This window comes from Panthera uncia, chromosome A2, assembly GCF_023721935.1.
Source record: "Panthera uncia isolate 11264 chromosome A2, Puncia_PCG_1.0, whole genome shotgun sequence".
Taxonomy (NCBI): Eukaryota; Metazoa; Chordata; class Mammalia; order Carnivora; family Felidae; genus Panthera; species Panthera uncia.
This window is the reverse complement of record NC_064816.1, coordinates 53,580,971-53,599,032: the sequence shown is the minus strand read 5'-3', so window position 1 is coordinate 53,599,032 and position 18,062 is coordinate 53,580,971. Positions and strand designations below refer to the sequence as shown.

General features: G+C 56.3%; 1 protein-coding gene across 2 annotated transcripts; it reads left to right on the top strand.

The window, feature by feature from the left end:
- Positions 1-121: 121 nt before the first annotated feature.
- Positions 122-17,507, top strand: TMEM43 (transmembrane protein 43). Of its 2 annotated transcripts, none has more exons than XM_049641065.1 (12): positions 122-337; positions 4,561-4,710; positions 5,607-5,741; positions 6,390-6,484; positions 7,343-7,392; positions 7,655-7,724; positions 8,533-8,603; positions 9,489-9,610; positions 9,887-9,961; positions 10,573-10,674; positions 13,154-13,271; positions 15,431-17,507. In XM_049641065.1, exons 1-12 carry the CDS (start codon positions 326-328, stop codon positions 15,631-15,633), a joined length of 1,203 nt encoding a protein of 400 aa, XP_049497022.1. In that variant the 5' UTR covers positions 122-325; the 3' UTR covers positions 15,634-17,507. The 2 variants fall into 2 exon arrangements, with proteins under 2 accessions (XP_049497022.1, XP_049497020.1); XM_049641063.1 differs by having other exon boundaries at positions 13,581-15,511.
- The last annotated feature ends 555 nt before the right edge of the window (positions 17,508-18,062 follow it).

Here is an 18,062-nt window from a genome sequence, read left to right as displayed (position 1 = left end):
CCGCGCGCGGCTCGGCGACGCTTCAGGCGATAGGAACTACATATCCCAGAATGGCTTGCAGTGCGCAGGCGCATCAATGAGGTACAGTGCGTGTTGCAACTCAGTGGCTAAAGCACCTGATCCCAGACTACATTTACCAGGAAGGCTTGCGGCGCGCAGGAGCAGAAAAGTTGTGGCTCACGGTCGCACGTCCTCCCAGATTCTGGGGTTCACGCGGGTTTTCGCAGCTGTCCGGTAGGCGGTAGGCCGCTGAGTTCTGTACTCAGGCCATCAACCCCTTCCGCAGCTGAGCAGAACGAGGGTGAGCGGCGAGCCGGGTCTCACCATGGCCGCGAACGTGAGTGTCTCCTGGTCTGCCGGACCCCACCCAGACTTCCCCATCTCCCGGGGCCTCTTCCCCGAAGGGGCCGTCTAGGTCCATCTTGCCTGCCTGGCCCTCCTCCGTGCGGCCGGTCCATCTCCCTCTGCATGCCCTTGTCTCGGCCTTCCGGCAGCTAACCCGTCTGTTCATCTCTCTCAGTGTGCCCGGACCTCGACGTCGGGCTGTGCGTTTGCGGGGAGAGAGACTCGGGAGCCGTTGCTCCCAGCACTGGGATCGCCTTGTGCGCGGCGCCTGCCCGCAGCCCCCCCTTTCATTCCCAGTGCCCACCTGGGCCCTTGGGCTTCCCGTTTACACACGGGTTTTGGGAGCTGGACGGGACCTCCGAGGGAGCCGGTCCGCGGGAAGGGTGGGGAAGCCTACATGGCTCAGGTGGGGCTGTCCATCAGCGGACAGACGGGGCTGTGCGGGCGGGCCGTGAGCTCCGCGCCCTAGGGAAGCGTGTAAACCGAGGCTAGAGATGCTGCAAAGGGATGCGGGCGAGACTGAGAGTAGAGGAGTTAGGATGACTGTGGGAGGGAGCATTTCCCCACTGCCGGGCCCCTTGGCCTCCTAGGGTGTGTTTGGTTAGAGAGGTCCTGGCTGAAGGTGGTTCCCTTCAAAAGGCTGCTGGCCCTTTCTCCCTGCAGCCAGCCTGTCTCTCGGGAACCTTTCGATTGAAGCCCAACATTCATTCAACAAACCGAGCAGTGGGAGGAGCAGCGCCTCCCGACGGAGCGCTGGGTGTGGGAGAAGCCTGGTGACTCACCACTCCCCCTCCTCTGTGAAAGTGCTTCTGGAGCCAGCCCTGGTGCCCTGCCAGCCCCAGACGCTCCCTCCCTCCTGCTTAGCTGGAGCGTCCTAGCCACTCTCCCCTGACCTGTTACACCCTCTTGCCAGACCCCTGGGTCCTCTCTGTGCCCCACGCCCCTGAAGAGGCAGGGTTTGTTTCACCCACAGCCCTAGTGTACTCCGCCTCAGTTGGAGTTGTCTGGGAGATCTGGAAACCGTGAATGCTGCACCTAGAAACGCCTCAGGGGTAGTCTGAGACCCAGGGTCTGCCAGGAGAGCCCGCAGTCAGGAAACCAGAGGTAGATTCTGTCCACCCCCACACCGCCGCCACCACCACCACCATATTTTACAGATGGAGAATTTCCCCAGCAGGGCAAGGCACTTGCCCAGGGCCTGACAGCCAGCTTGGCCAGATACTTCGTGAGAAGATGCTGTCCAAAGACAGCAGGCTTGGGAGTCAGGCAGACCTGGGGGGCAAATCCAGTTTCTTCCTCTCAGAAGCGGTGTGGCTGTAGTCGCTCTGGCTTTGTGTCTCTTCATGGGATCTGTTCCTGTGAAGTTTAAGGGAGTCAGTCTGTGGTTAGCACGGTGCCTGGTACATGCCTAACGCATGAGAAAAATCTATCTTCACAGTCTGGCTCGGGTGGCCCTGGTGGGCAGAAACTATCTTGGGTACAGTGGCACCTGACCTGGTCCAAGGAATGTGGATGAGTTTGGGCATCTTCTGCTGCCAAACCTTTGTTGAGTCATCCAGTAGCTGGGTGCACATTTACAGGAGCCACCGGGCCCAGTGAGGAAGGAAGATCTGATGATGGTGGGGTGGAGCGGGGAGGTGCCACAACTTCTTAATCAGTATAACAACAAAACTGCCCTGGGACAGAGGCACTGGTAACCATCTCCTTTTTATAAGTGACTAAACAGGATCAGAGAGGTTGAGCGACTGATGCGACAAGTAGTTTTTAGGGCCCACGTGTCAACCACTGTGCCATCACTCACCGCTCTTTGCTTCTGAGCCTGGAGTGCTCACGGAGGATACACGTGTGTGTTCAACACATATCAAGGAGCCAGCATCAAGGTCAGGGGCTCAAAGGTGGCCTTGAAGGGGAGGAAGAGAGGCACCCGAGCGTGCCCCGCAGGCTAGGGAGATGGCAGAGTGGGTAGCGAAGTGTGGCTGCAGGAAATCGCCATCATCCTCCACTCCAGACCCTCCACGTTTACCGGGATTTTGGTTTGGAATGTGGGCTGGGTGTGGCATGTCACTACCCACCCTACCCCTCCTGTGGGTTGAGGTATATCCTCCTGTGCCTTTCTTTCTTCCCTCCAAGGCCTTCCATGAGCTCCTCTCCTTGGTGTTGGCTCGTAGAGGTATGCTGAGGGGAGGCCCAGAAGGAAGTCATGCCTTCTGGCTTCCAAGTTTAGGGCTGCACTGCGAATAGCAGGACTGGCTCCCTTCCCTGACCCTCTCTGCAGCAGGTTCCCAGTGTTCAACTCTTCTCACAGCCCAGGAAGTGAGGAATGCAGCTTGGAGCAAAGTGGTAGGAGAGTGGCCTCTGGTCTGTCCATATAGGAAGCCCAGTTCTGCCCCTTAGAGGCTGAGTGATCTGGGCTTAACTGCTGAGCCTCGATTTTCTCATCTGTGAAATGGGATAGCGATAGCTTTCCCATGCCTGGCCTGTAATAGACTGGCATTTGGCCGTTGTCATCATTATGATGGATGATGGTCACCTGCCTGCCTGCATTGAACGGCTCCACTCACGTTTCCCAGGGGTGTGGAAAGTTAAGACCGTTTCTGAATGCAATGGATATGTGGTGTCTGGGAGGCATGGGCTGGGGGTGTTCGGGAACAATCAGAGAATGTGGCCTCAGCCTTGTTCAAGCAGAAACTGACCCGAGTCTCTCTTCTGGCCCCTGTGCCAGGGGCCTGGCCCACTCTGATCACTCATCTCAGAACCACCTTACACCTTTGTGACTTTGGTCAGCTTACCCCAGCCGTGGGTACCTGTGCGTTCCTTCCTGTGCCCTGGTTGTTGAGCTGTCTGATAATTCAGTCCTTTGGTCTCGGCAGCGCTATGGATTGGATTATTATCCCCATTTTACAGATGAGCGAATGGAGAACATAAAGGGGTTAATTGCTCACCCAAGGCCCCATCACTGGTACAGGGCAGGGCCTAGATTCAAACCCAGTTCTTCTGGTTCCAGTGTTCTGCTCTTAACGATGCTAGTCAGCAGGGGACACTTCAAACCATGCTTCTCTTCTTGGCTGGACAAAACCTGACCCACTGACTCTGGAGTTTGAAGCCTACCATGAACCCTCCTGGATGTGTCTAGCCATCCTCATCTCCCCTCCAGCCCATGCCTCCCCAAACCCAGCCAGAGCAGATGGGCAGCCGTGCTCCCAGGACCACCTCCTGCTTCCTCACCATCGCTCAATGGCTCCCCCTGCTGGGGATGCCCTTACCCCAGGATCTGCCTCTCTGATCCCAATCGAATGCCCCCTCTTCTGGGGAGCCTGCCGTGATCTCCCAGCTGGAAGGGGTCGCTCCTTTGGTGCTGGATCTGCTCCTCACCAGACACTCAGCATGGACTAGTACTGTTTGTGCCTGCAACTCGATGGCCCTGCAGCCCGTCTTCCCCTTCCCTCGCCGCTATGAGCCCCAGCGTGGCCCTCGGGAAGCTGAGCCACCATTTGTTGAATTGAATTAATAATATATCTCTGATAACCCCTTTGGAAAACCGTTTGGCAAGTTTCTTAAAAGGATACATCTTTTCTATGATCAGCAAGTTCACTCCTTTGTGGGTATTCGTTACCCACTTTCCCCAAGGAAAAGGAAAGCACCGTATCTGCATACAGATTTCTGTGTGAATGTTCATAGAGGCATTGTTCATTACAGCTGAAAACTGGAAACAACCAACACATCCACCCACTGGCGACTGAGTCAACAAATGCGGTATATTCTTAAGTGGAATACTGTTCAGCCACGTAAAGGAATGAGCTACTGATACACACACCACAATGTAGTTGAACCTCAAAAGCTTTATGCCAAGGCAGAATCCGGACAGAAAAGAAATTTGTGCTGTATGATGATCCCATTTACGTCAGGCTCTATAAGAGGCAAGACTGATCTATAATGATACAGATTCAAATACTTGTTACCACTAGAGGGTGGGGAGAGGGGAGTATTGACAGGAAAGAGGCACAAGGTAACTTTCTGAGGTGGTAGAAACATTCTTATCTTGATCTGGATGTTGGTCAAATGGGGTATGCCCATCAAACTATACCTTTAATACCTGTGCATTTTTACTGTATATAATTTCAGTGAAAACTGAATATAAACAAATAGCAGAATTCAACTTATTTTTAAAAAACTAATTTCCATTCTGATTTTTTTTAATATTTTTTTTTCTCTCAGTATTCCAGTACAAGTAACAGGAGAGAACATGTCAAAACTACAAGCAACCCCCAGCCAGGCTTCTTGGAGCGGCTCAGCGAGACCTCGGGTGGGATGTTTGTGGGGCTCATGACCTTCCTGCTCTCCTTCTACTTAATTTTCACCAATGAGGTAAAATGTTTGGGATTCCCCTGTGCAGTATTAGAGAGCAAAGGCTATGAGTCCAGAGGCTGGATGTGGTGACAAGGGCCTAGATTTTACCACAGGCGGGGCCGGGGGTGGGGGTGGCAGTGCTAAATTAGTCAGAATGTTTTCTCTTAGGACTCATGTCACAACTGTCGTAAGTAGGAAGACAAGTGCATTGGTGCACAGGCCTGAAATCCTGGGGTAGCCTCAGCTTCAGGCCTGGTTGGATCCAGGTGTTCATGTTGGGTCACTAGGAATCTCCCTTTTTCCACTCTTGCCTGTTTTTCTCTTTATGGATTCTTCTTTGGCGGGCTTTTCCTTTGTGGTGGTAAAGATGGCCAACAACTGCAGGGTCACATCCAACCAGCTTAGCAGCCCCGTCTCTTCCAAGACCAACTTAGCAAAAGTTGCAGGGAGATGTTTCAGTGTCCTGGTGTCATCTCAGTCCTCTCTCAGTGTCATCTCAGTCCTCTCTCTGAACTAATCCATGAGGACAATGAACCCGTGTTCCGATTGGCTAAGCCTGGGTCCCGTGATTTGGATAGCACTACAGACAGGCCCATCTAAACCACATAGACTGGGAGGTGAGGGAGAGGGAGAAGGCAGAGAGAGATGGCATAAGGGCACACAGCAGACAGAAGCACCAGCACAGGGTAGCAATGAGACTGGTGAGAGGGTGGCAGGAAGAGAACTGCCTGGGAAAGCAGGAGTCTTGGGTTCCACTTCACCTGTGCCGCTTGCCAGGCCTTGGTTTTCCAGCTGTGAAATGGGGAGATAAGCCCCATGCTTCCCGAGGCCCCATCCTGACATGATACACTGCGGTAAGCATGACTGTGCTGAGCCGCATCTGAGGTGAAATCCCCACTCGCCTTTGCTCCCAGGGCCGCGCACTGAAGACAGCCACCTCCCTGGCCGAGGGGCTCTCCCTTGTGGTGACCCCTGACAGCATCCACAGTGTGGCCCCAGAGAATGAGGGAAGGCTGGTGCACATCATCGGGGCGCTGCGCACGTCCAAGGTAGGTTTGGTGAAGCTTTCTGACCTGCCGGAGGCTCGGGGTGCATCGCTGGTTGTTGTCTGGTTGGGGCTTTTAAGCACGTGGGCTTTGGAGAGGGACACGCAGGTGTGATTCCTGGCTGCCCCACTCAGCAGCTGTGTGGACCTGTCAGTCCTGAGTCTCAGCATCTTTCTCTGCAAAATGCAGACAATAACTAACAAACTGGGGGGCCGGCTTCAAGGATTTGGTGGGATCAGATGGCCAACCCTTTGGCCCGGTGCTCGGCGCGTGGCAGGAGCTTCACGAAAAGGTGCTTTAGCGGTTACGATAACACGTGTGTCTAGCACAAGGCCCGAAGGTACTCTGGTGATTGGACCTCCCTCTCCTGTTTGAACCCTAAATACCCCGTGGTTAGCGCCAGGGCATTGGTCGTGCAGCCCGAGCCGGTGCTGTGAGGCTCCCGGCCCCAGGAGCTGGGCATTGTGGACTCGGGACAGGCAGCGTCACCTGGTCCTCCCACCCGAAGCAGCTGTGGTACCTGCCTCCTGGCCCTGTCCTCCCTGCCTGTTTTTCATCCAGTCCAGCTTCCTCTGGCATCCTGGGCTGGTGTGAGCCTTGTCCTGAGTTTTGTGTTGCTTGTGTGTTTGATTTGTTTGATTCTTTTTGAAGCTCTTGTCGGATCCAAACTATGGGGTCAACCTCCCGGCTGTGAAGCTGCGGCGACACGTGGAGATGTACCAGTGGGTGGAAACCGAGGAGTCCCGGTGAGCTGGCAGGGAGTGAAAACTCTGGGATAAGAGGTGCAGACGTCAGATGTCAGGATCAGATGCAGGTGGCTCTTTATTTGGACACTTCTGGAATTTAAAGTATGGTATCTTCCTCTCAGAGGGGGCGCCTGGGTGGCTCAAAAATAAATAAACATTAAAACAATTTTTTTTAAATCTTCCTATCAGAAGTGTTGAATCATCCCCAAGTTATCAGCCAATGATCTTCTGTTTGGAGGTGGCAGAAAACCCAATGCGAGTGGGAGGATGGGTTAGCTTCCGTGTCTAGGGAGTTACGCAGGGCTGCCCACGCTTGAGGCATGACTGGATCCAGGCACAAACAGTGCTTTCCTGCGTGTGGGTTCCGTGCTCTCTCCCGTGACGGGGCAGAGGCGGCACTGGGTTACATCCTGTGCATTCTGACAGAAGTCTGAGGGCATCTGTCATTAGGCTGGAGTCACTTGGAGCTGAGCAACGTGGACTGTGAGTGAGGGTTGGGAGGTGGTTAGGGGAGCCAGGGCAGCTGCAAGGGGCCCTCCGTGGGGCTGGCCTGGGGCAGAGGGTGCAGCGAGGTGTCTGAGCCCAGAGGGCAGGGCTGCAGCCCTTGGCATGAGCCAAGTGGAGCCACATTGCAGCCCAGGAGGATAAAGCTCTTTTCTCCAGGGTGGGCCTTTGAGGGATGGAGCTGGCTGTCTGCCCAGGAGTAAGCCCCTGTCTCTGGCTGGTACAGACAAGGCTGGCTCCATTTAGAGATTTTGACCTCGTGGGCCCAAGTTGTGTCCAGCTGGAGAAGCTTAGACATGGGACTGCCCTGGGGGTGACAGGCTAACTCTGGAGTGCCCTGTGCTTTCCCCACAGGGAGTACACCGAGGACGGGCAGGTGAAGACAGAGACGAGGTACTCCTACAGTGAGTACCGGGCCCCCACCATCCCTGCACACATGTGGTCTCTGCCCCTGGCCAAGGCTGACGGCAGTGGGGAAGGCGTGGAACCAGATGTCGGGATCACTGGGTGTCGGTCCTCAGAGTCTGGCTCTGTCATGTGTCCACTGAGGCTCCAGGAGCTGTCCCTCCGGCCCTGGAGTGGCCAAGGGCCTGGATAAAAGGACACAGAGCCTCAGACATGTGGCCACTCTTACCATGGTTCCTGAGTTCCCTCTCCCTGTGACAGACACCGAGTGGAGGTCAGAAATCGTCAACAGCAGAAACTTCGACCGAGAGATTGGCCACAAAAACCCCAGGTGAGAGGTGGCCCTGAGCACAGCCTTGCCGGCCACTGGCGGGTCCCCAGCCTCAGATTCCTCAGCAGAGTGATGGGGTTGAGTTCCTTCTGCCTCATGAGTTGATGCAAGTCTGGGACACGGTTCTGAGGCCAGTTCCTGCGCTGGGCACCGGGAACGCGGAGGGAAATCCCGATTCCTGACCCCCACAGGCTCCAGCAGGTCACGAATGTAAGGCCTGGACTGAGTGCTGAGAAGCACTTGCACATACAGTATCTGGGAAGCATTTGTTAACAGCCATGGGGATGGGAGGGCAATCAGGAAGGGCTTTCAGGAGGCAGTAGCATTTGATCTGGGCCTTTATAGGATTTGGGCAGAAGGCAGTTAGCTCAGAGACACGGGGGTGGTGAGATGGGCTTGGCGCTGGAGCGTGGCTGGAGCCGTGGGCAGGCCTGTGCCCGGAAGGGTCTTGAATATGCACAGTTGAGCTTGGGAGCTACCTGGGGCTGGGAAGGCTGGGAAGGGTCAGGGACGATGTAGAGAACCACAGAGGGTCCATGTGATGACTGGTGGCTGGGGTGGTCCAGGCTGGTAGGGGTCTAGATGTGAAGCTCTGGGGGACAAGAGACAGGAGGAGGGTGCTCCACCAGGTGAGGGGACAGGAGCGTCTGGGGGGTAGATCAGGTGGTAAAGACAAGACGTCCGCAGTGCCTGGGCTAGTCGGGACTTGCAGGAGCCCCGGGGTGGAAAACCTGCCCAGCGCAACCCAGAGAGACGGCACAGCCCCCGGCCAGTGCCCCGCTCCGCCGACAGCTCCTTCTCTTCACAGCGCAATGGCAGTGGAGTCATTCACGGCTACAGCCCCCTTTGTCCAAATTGGCAGATTCTTCCTCTCGGCGGGTAAGTTTCTGGCCCCTTCAGATGAGCCAACAGCACCCAGAGGCCTTGTGCTTCTACTTGGCCACCTCCCAGGAGCTGGGGTCCCCACTGCCCTGGATGTGGGATCAGCCTGCACTTTCCCGGCATCGTACTTTGGGCTGGGGCCAGAGGGAAGGCAGACCCCCAGGAGGTGGGGGACTTGTGCAGAGCGGCCCCACCTGAGCCAGGTTCCTTTGAAACACGGTCTCTTCCAGAGAAAAGGTACCAGGCACCCCTGGTGCCTGATCTGACCAGACAGAGCTGAGAGCCCTTCCTCAAGCAGCCCCAGAGCCAGCCGCAGAGATAAGGCTGCCCCCAAGGCCTCCGTCTGTGAGCCCCAGCCGGCATCCTGCCCTATGTGAGGGAGAGGGTGGTTTACTGTAGACCCCCCAGGTGACACCAAGGAGAGGCTTTCCAGGGACAAGGAGGCACCACCAGCCACCTGGGTCTGTCCCTGGGCCTGCCCCAATAGAGTGGGAGAGAAGACACATAGGCCCCAAATAGCCAGGGAGAGGGAGGACGGGCCGTGCCCTGGGGCCTGGCTTGTCTGCCATCTGCCCTGTTGCCCAGTCAGTGGCTGCTGTGCCTGTAGTGCAATGCATACAGCAGGGGAGCCAGGCTTGGACAGGTAGGGGGATCTGAGGCACAACAGGTGCAGGGCTCGGGCTGTTTCCAGAGCTGCAGCCACTCCCACCGGCTGGAAGGGGGACGGGGAGGCTTTCCTGGAGGAGATGGAGACTGAAAGGGGCCTGCAGTACGGAAGGAGGGATTGGGGAGGGTGCTCCCGGAAGGCGGTCGGGCTGAAGGGTGTACCGCTCGGGGGCGTTGTTTGCACAGCATCGTTTGTAACTCCCGCACGCTCCTCAGGCCTCATCGACAAAGTCGACAACTTCAAGCCACTGAGCCTGTCCAAGCTGGAGGACCCGCACGTGGACATCATTCGCCGGGGAGACTATTTCTACCACAGCGAAAACCCCAAGTATCCAGAGGTACACAGGGGCTTGGGCTGTTCACACAGCAGAGGTGGGGGCCCTTACAGTGCCAGCCCCCGGACAACACACAGGAGTCGCATTCCTGCTTGGGACTCTGATTCGGTTCAGTTGAATCCAGTTGGCCAAATGAGATTGGAGGGGAGAAGCCTTGAGATGGGAGCCCCTGGGCTGAGGTGTGGAGGTGGGAAAAGAGCTTCGGCTCTGGGTGCTGGGGACACAGGCCCAGGCTGACTGCTCCCGGTCTCAGTCAGCCCACGTCTCTCCCACCCCCAGGTCGGAGACCTGCGCGTTTCCTTTTCCTACGCGGGGCTGAGCGGCGATGACCCCGACCTGGGCCCGGCTCACGTGGTAAGTGGCTTCCCCAGGGCAGACCCAAGCAGGGCGTCCTGGCCTTCCAGGGCACAGGCACCACGTACAATGCCGTGAACACTTTGGACCCTTCCTGTAGGAAGTGTGTGCATGTGCTCACACCCGCACACAGACGGCTGTGCCTTGGAGCAGTTTCAGAGCTCCGTGTGCTCCACAGCCATCCGGGGACATCCTTGGGCCCCAGGCTAAGAACTGCTGTTGTAGGGGGACCTCCTAATCATGCCTGCCCAAGTTCTTCCAATCACATGCAGCTGTTTCCCCCACCCCCGCCTCCCAGCCCCCAGCCCCCAGTTTTTGCTCTGTAAATACTTGGTCTCCGGTTCCTGACCCTGTCACATGCAGTCCCACCCCTGGCCCCAGCCCCTGCCCCACACTGACACATGCTTCTTTTTGCCAGGGTCTTCCCGGGAGCTTGAAATGAAGCAGCTCCACTGACCTCTGGGGGGCAGGTGTGCCCCAGGCCGATAGGTGGAGAGAGGGGCTCCGGGCTGGCACGGGTCTCCTCACTGTCTCCCCCAGTTGGCACTCGGAGGGGTGCCGGGACCCGGCCCGCCAGTCCCCTCAGCTCTAACACTGAGTTCTCCCATCAGGTCACTGTGATTGCCCGGCAGCGGGGTGACCAGCTACTCCCATACTCCACCAAGTCTGGGGACACCTTGCTTCTCCTGCACCATGGGGACTTCTCGGCAGAGGTGAGTTGCTGCTGCCTGTCTGTGGGATGGAGGGGCAGGCATCTCCCTCCTTCCCTCTCCCCTCCCGTGGTTATTTAATAAGCTCCCACACTGGAGGGCGTAGCCAGTGCAATGAGGCAAGAAAAAGAATTGGAAGGAGCAGGAATCTCCCCATATGGGCAGCGGACTGTGTGTAGGATCGTACTTTGGGCATAGGCCCAAAGGATGCCGACCGAGGATAGAACAGGGGTCACAGCAGACCCCTCCTCCTCAGGCTTCCCACCTCCTGGGGGGAGGGACCCATCAGAAGAAAGAGCGAGTGAGGACACCGTGTGCTGAGAGCTGCGTAGGGGAGGCAGATGCTCTGAAAAACGGACAGGATGATAGAGCTTCAGAGTCCCCATCTGTACAATGGGGAGGGTCATGTCTCACCTAAGTCCCTAACTTGTGATTAGTTCGATTGCATGCCTTAAAAGTTAGCCCCTCTTTTCCAGGCAGAAACCCTTCTCTTCAACAGAAAAATTGTTTTTACATTGTCGATGAACACAGTGTATCACTGGTGGGAAATTCTGTATGTGCCTGGAGCAGGATTGCAGGACTTTTCAGTCCATAAAGCTTTGAGAAGGAAAGGCAGTGGGTAGGGGTCCAGGCATAGCTGTGGCCCATTTGACTGTTATCGTCCTTCTCACTTCGGCCCCTGGCCCCAGGTGATGATGGGCCTCACCTTGTCCTCTGTCCAGCCAGGACCAGGGTGTGGGCAGGCTGCCACCCAGGAGCCCGGTGACCAGCCTCAGGGTGGGGCTGCCACCTCCCAGTTGGGCGGCCGTGAGTCACCCTTTCCATGGCAGCTCTCAGGGAGTCTCTAAAATTAGGAGGCCCTGCCCAGGCTTCTCTCTCTCCTGCAGCCCCAGCCCGATCCCGCACTTCAGTCTCCTGCAGGTGGAGGCCCAGGTCTCAGAGCCATTGCCCCCAGAGAAGAGTGGGTGGGGCTCATGGCCTGCTAACTCCCAGGAAGGCAGGCTCAGGCAGTGCTGACCACCCCAGGCCTCCAGCACAGGGCCTGGGGTCTCCTCAAAGCAGGGAGAGAAGGCCCGGAGCCAACGAGGTGGCCAGGGCCCTGAGGAGAAACCCAGACCCCGCGAGTCAGGATGCCCAGATTCCAGCCCTGGGGCCAGGAGGGCTCAGTGTGGACAAATGTGGACACAAGCTGGCCCTAGCTCAAGCCCTGGTCTGTCTTCCACTGGCTACAGGACCTTGAACCAGTTGTTTATCCTCTTGGATGATAACAATAATGATCCTTATCTTATTTGGTTATTGTAAAGATTATTCATTTATTCAGAGCCTTGGTTTCCTTATCTGTAAAATGGAGATAAGTGTGTCTACTTCGTGAAGTTTTTTTGAGGATTAAGTAAGGCAGTACTTGTAAAGCACCGAGGACAGCAACTGATAAATGGTAAGCAGTAGATGTTAGCTGTCCTTATCGTTATTGTCATAGAAGATGGGAGTGCTCTCTATAGAAATGACATTAAGGCTGGCACTGGCAGAATGTGTAGGAGCTGGCTGGGTATGCTCTAGGCAGAGCAAACATATGTGCAAAGGCCCTGGGACAGAAGGACACTTGACCTGGACCCCTGACAGGCACCAGGGTCTTGGCAGGTTGCCATGGGGAGGAGGTGGCGGAGGGGAGGAGGCTACTGCAGCGGTCCTGGTGAGGGTGACTGTGGTGAGAGGTCTGGGGAAATGTGGACGCAGCATTGACAGGACTTGCTGACAGGCCGGATGGGAGGTGGTCCTTGTGGGGAGCAGCAAGCCGAGTCTGACAGCCCGGTTTGGGCTTGTGCAGGCGGTGGGCAGTGGTAGCATTTGCTGAGGTGGAGACAGGAGGAACAGGTCGGGGGCTGGGGGGAGGCTGCAGTGTGGGTGTCGGATGGCATGTGGACAGCAGGAGGCCCCGGGCTGGAGCTAGAAACCACGGGGCGGGGGTGGGCAGGGTGGTGTTCTGGCACGGAGGCGCCGAGAAAATGGTTGGGACCCACGGGGAGGGCACGCTGTGAAACTCCAGCGTGCAGAGGGCAGGCAGAGGGAGGGGGGCAGCTGTGGAGACTGCGAAGCAGGGGGGGAAACAGAGCGAGGTGCCCAGAACCACGTGAGGAGCGGCCAAGGTGAAGCGTCACACAGGACGCACTATTGGGGATGGTGGTAAATGACCCCAGAAAGGAACCACTGGAGGAAGGAGGTTGGGGTTCATTCCGGATGAGGTGGTGGGCTAGGGACTCCTACCTTCCACAGAGGTCTCCTGCCCCATCCTGTGCTGTGCGAGATGGGCAGACACCTAGGCCCGGGCAGGAGACGTGCCCTTACCTCCCCTGGTCTTCTCAGAAATGGCCAAACGGCTCCTGGGTTGGGATGGACCCTCTGGCACCTGCCCTGCCAGCTAGGGAGGCTGGTGGCCCCTCAGAGACATGAGACGTGACGCCCCTTCCCCCGCCTTGCCCTGCAGGAGGTGTTTCGTAGAGAACAAAAGAGCAACTCCCTGAAGACATGGGGCCTGCGGGCCGCCGGCTGGATGGCCATGTTTATGGGTCTCAACCTCATGACGCGGATCCTGTATACGCTGGGTAGGTGTGCAGGGACAGGCGGGGGCATCTTGCTCACCCTTATGCAGCCCACATGCCTCCCTTGCACTTCTCACACTATCTCTAACCCTTTCCGGCCTGCTACGGTGCTCTTTTGGGGCAGAGGCCGGGCATTTGGCCCATGTCTGGGTCCCAGCACAGCCCTGGGATGAACGGGCAGAGGAAGACAGAGACGATGGACAGGTGCTTTCGGGGGCGGGGGCGGGGTGGGGTGCCAACTCCTGGGAGGGAGTGTGTGGGAGGGTTCGGTGTGGCTCCTGTGATCTGAGGGTCTGGCCCATCTGTCCCCAGCTGACCCGCTCATTCCTTCAGCCCTTCATTCCACAAGTGAGCAGCCCCGACGAGGAGAGCGGCCAGGCTTTGCAGTGAGCCAGCTCTGTCACGTCAGAGCTCTGCATACTCGGGCCATTCCCCTTCCTGCCTCAGCGTCAGTCACCTCCCACCTAATGTGCAGTTTTGTGAAATGTTTGGCAAATAGGAAACACCCCAAAACTTTTATGCTTCCTCACCCTAAGACCTGGGCTAGATTCGGGGCAGCCAGCAAGTTGGAGTGCGAGGCAGAGTGCTGGGCCGCTCACTCGGCACCCGTGAGCCCAGCAGTTGCCAAGTGACCCAACCTGGCACAGGACTGAGGCCCCAGTTGACTGAGTAAGCACTAGCCCCACACTGTTGATCTGGGCGGACGGGGCTTCTCAGGGGACTTGTGTCTAAGCCTTTACCCCAGTGTGTCTGTGTCCAGTCCGATAATTCCGTCCAGCCCTCGCCAGGCCCCAACAGAACCCTCTCCCCCATTTACCCTTTCCAGTGGGGGGTGGGGGGGAGGTCTGGCTGCAGTACATCCCAGGCTAGGAGGGAAAAGGACACTTCCTCCCCTCCAAGGCTTTCTCCGGACAGCTGAGTTGTGCTCAAACCAGCCAGACGCATCTTGCGCGCCATTTGGGAGAGATTAGAATTTGATCAAAATCCTCCACCTTTCCTTTGCATTGAACGCGACCTTGGGTTAGGCCATTTCCCCTCTCGGAGCCTCAGTACCCCCACTGCCAGATGAGGAGGTGGGAATCTGTCTCAGAGGGCCCTTTGATTCTGACTGCCCGCGATCCTCCTCTTCGCTCTTCATCTGGGATGCTGACGCTCCAGACCGAGGACAGACGTCAGAGCAGGGACCGATCGGGGAAGCGACGAGCCAGCATTCGTTCACTCCGGCATTCAGTCAGTAAGCACTTACTAAGTGCCTGCTGTGCACAGGATACCGCTCTAGGCCCTGGAGACTATGCCGTGGGCAGCACAGACAAGGTTCCTGGCTCTGGCACTTTCTAGCTGTAAGACATTAGGCAAGTTGAACTCCCTGGGCCTTGGTGCCCTTGTGGATAGAATGAGGGTGAAACAGTACAGCCTCCCAGGGCAGGCACGAAGGTTTGAGGAGACGGTCCACATAGTGCCTGACACGTGGTCGATGCACAAAAACACGAACCCTGCTTACCGTGAGGGCCAAGGCGGGGTTTGTGTGGCAACAGACCAAGCTGAGCCAGGGTCCTCTGTTCACAGTGCTAGACCACTGGGGCTTCCTGGAACTGAGTGAAGATTCCCCCTGTGGACTGCCATCAGCTATAGAATGCTTACCTGGAGGGGCAGACAGGCCAAGGACAGGGTAATTCCAGATGGATTAGCCAGATCCTAGACTTTGCCATATGGGGCCAGTGGCCGGTGAGATCCTTGAGGTGGGAGCCAGCTTAAGCTGATTTATTTCCCTCAGCGCAGAGCTGTGCGCACAGGTAATGACCCGAATGGCCGAGAAGCCCACCTGGGCACCCACAGAAGGTCCCACCCACAGTTTTCGTCGAGGTGTGAAGCAGGCGTAACTTGCCACCATTACAGGCAGATGTCTTCCCAGACCGATGGCACCAAGACACTCCCACCCGCCTGCTCCCCTGGGGCGGTGCATGGTGCATGGTGTGCCCTCCTCCTCTGGGTCCTCCAGCTCTCACGGGAGCCTGTTCGCGCCACCGTGGCCCCTCCCTCCTTCCTCCTCACCCAGCGACACGGGCCCCTCCCGGTCCGCAGACACAGGAACGATCCGCTGACCTTGTGCGATGCAGAGCACCGTGGCCCCGGAAGCCTCACCACCTTTCTCTTCCCCACAGTGGACTGGTTCCCCGTCTTCCGAGACCTGGTCAACATTGGCCTGAAAGCCTTCGCCTTCTGCGTGGCCACCTCGCTTACCTTGCTGACTGTGGCTGCCGGCTGGCTCTTCTACCGGCCCCTGTGGGCCCTCTTCCTCGGCTGCCTGGCCCTGGTGCCCATCGTCATTGCTCGGACCCGGGTGCCGGCCAAAAAGCTGGAGTGAGGCAGGCCCTGGCCCCCGCCCAACACCCGCGTGCTCCTCAGGATCCAGCTCACCCCCCACCCCCGTGACCCCGCTCCTCGCCCCAGCACGAGCCTGCATCGGTTTTGGATTCTGCGCCCGCTCCGCTCCTCAAGGGGCCACGCCTCGCGGTGCGCGTGGACGTCAGGTTTGGTGCCCACCAGCTCGCGTCTTCCCACCCTCTTTCTCGCCAGCAGGCAGCTCTGGTGAGCGGAGGCGGCAGCTCCCGGCTGGCCATGTGACAGGCGACAGGCATCCATTCCACTTGCTTCCCTCCCTTCCCTCGGGACCGTGTGGCTGCTTCACGCGTCTCGCTTGGCTGATGTCTGCCAACAGTGAGCTGGTGACACTCCACACGGACCTGCTGCCTTAACACTCACCGGCCCCTCACCCTCACCCTTGGAGACAAGTGCCAGGGCTCTGCCCAGCCACCCCTGCCCCGTGATCCCGCGTGGCCACCGTCACCAGCGGCCTCTGAGCATGCTGTGGTGCCAGACAGACCGGGCACGGGCCCCCACGCGGGGCACCACAAACCCAGTTCGGGCACGGCACCTGACTTGGTACTTAGAAAAGCCACTGAGGTCATGGTGAAGAAGCGTGGGATATTTGTTGGGCTTTATTTACATGTAGTTGATAGTTTGGCAGAAACTTCTTAGTGTGTAGGATTTCCAAAGCTCTCGTTTGTTATGTTTTTCTTTGCTACGCTTCATGTGTATTTTCCTACTCTAAGAGGGTGTTGTTTCAAATAAGATTTAAAAACACAAAACACTGCTTGAATGATGAGCACTTGAGACTGTTAGAGAAAAACTCCTCTTAATCTGTCAGTTGAAGTTAATTCAGGGCACAGAGAGGTGTAAATGGGGGCGTGACTTACTGCTTAAAAAAGAGTCACCTCCGTCAGTACTCTGGTCACTGGGAGGCTCCAAGGTGCTTTTGAAGCCAGCGTTGGCGAAGGGATCCCACTCTGGGAGGAGAGGGGAATTTGGAGAAGGTGGAGAGAGGCATTTCCGTTTATCCTCTGGCATCAGAAACTACCGATTTACTTGAAGATGGTTTTGAGTTTTCAGTCAACCGTTCAAGGAAAAGGCTGGACGCTTTCTCATCCTGAGTGGGCTCCCTCGTGCCCCTATCACCCCAAACCAGAAATCTGAGACCTGACACTTGTGCAGCGCCCGGGCCTCATGCCTTTCACTGTGGGAGGCGTTCACACTAGCAGCTGGCCCCCAGGTAACTCCTGTTGTGCCCGCGTCCACAGCTTCTCTAAGTAAAATGTACCCACACTTCATTGCGCTCCTGCTGTTTCCCAGCTACTCTCACGCCCTCTGAAGCATAAAGTGTACTGTCACCTTGATGTCTCAAAAGGTCCTTCGTATATCCTTTATCTGTTTATTACTTGGAAACTGTTCTGCCTTGCTGGGAGCGGTCGCTTTAGCAAATTAGTTGGTAGTTGAGTGAGTGATGGGAGACCTAACAATCTCTCATCGGCCTGGGAGATCTGTGGTGTAACTTCAGGTTCTTCGTGCAGAGAACAGCTGGCCCCAAAGAGGACTTAGCTGGATTTAAGAATCGAAACAGTATTCACCACTGCTTATCACGTGAGCAGTTGTCATCGAGTGTCTCCTCGTGAAGGATGCTTTTGGAAAACAATACAACTAGACGGTGGCTGAATACAAACTCTGTGGGATTTGGTTTGTGTAATTTTTTTCTACTACAGATTTTAAATTACTGCGAATTTCAGTAGTGTTCTTAAAGAGCAAAATAATGTTAAGAAATGTTTGAAGTCTTTGGGAAATCATGAAATTTGTATCGTATTTGTATTTTTGATAAAAATTCAAAATAAATTTCAAAAGAGCTTTTATAGGACCTTGCTGTTACTTTTTTTTTGAAATTTCTATCTTAAACAGTTCAGCTGTAGAACCGATGAAGGACTGTGAGTTTTTAGAACTCCGTTCTAAGTAGCTTTTCGTGGTTAAAATGGGTTTCAATTTTTCTGAAAAGGGCAACTTGTCATTTTTAACACATGCTTCGTTTTGGATTGACTCAAAGTAAATGACTCAGACTTCACGCAGCTTCAGAATGCATCAGAAGAGGTGGATGGAGCCACGGTGTGGCACAGTGCAGCAGGCACCCTGGACGTTAGGTTGGCACAGAGCCGGGTTCCAGCCCCAAGTGTGCCACTGCCTGGCCGTGGCTGTGTGACGCTGGGCCAAGTCCGCGATCTGAGTCTCAGCTTCCTCATCTATAAAATGGCCCCGATGCCTTTCTCTCTTACCGTGGAAAGGACTACATGAGATGAAGCCCACGAAATGCCTGACGTGTGGCATGTTAGTTTTTCACTTTTTGCCTGTTCTTTTTTTTTTTTTAAATGTTATTTATTTTGAGAGTGCACGCGCGGATGGGCAGAGAGAGAG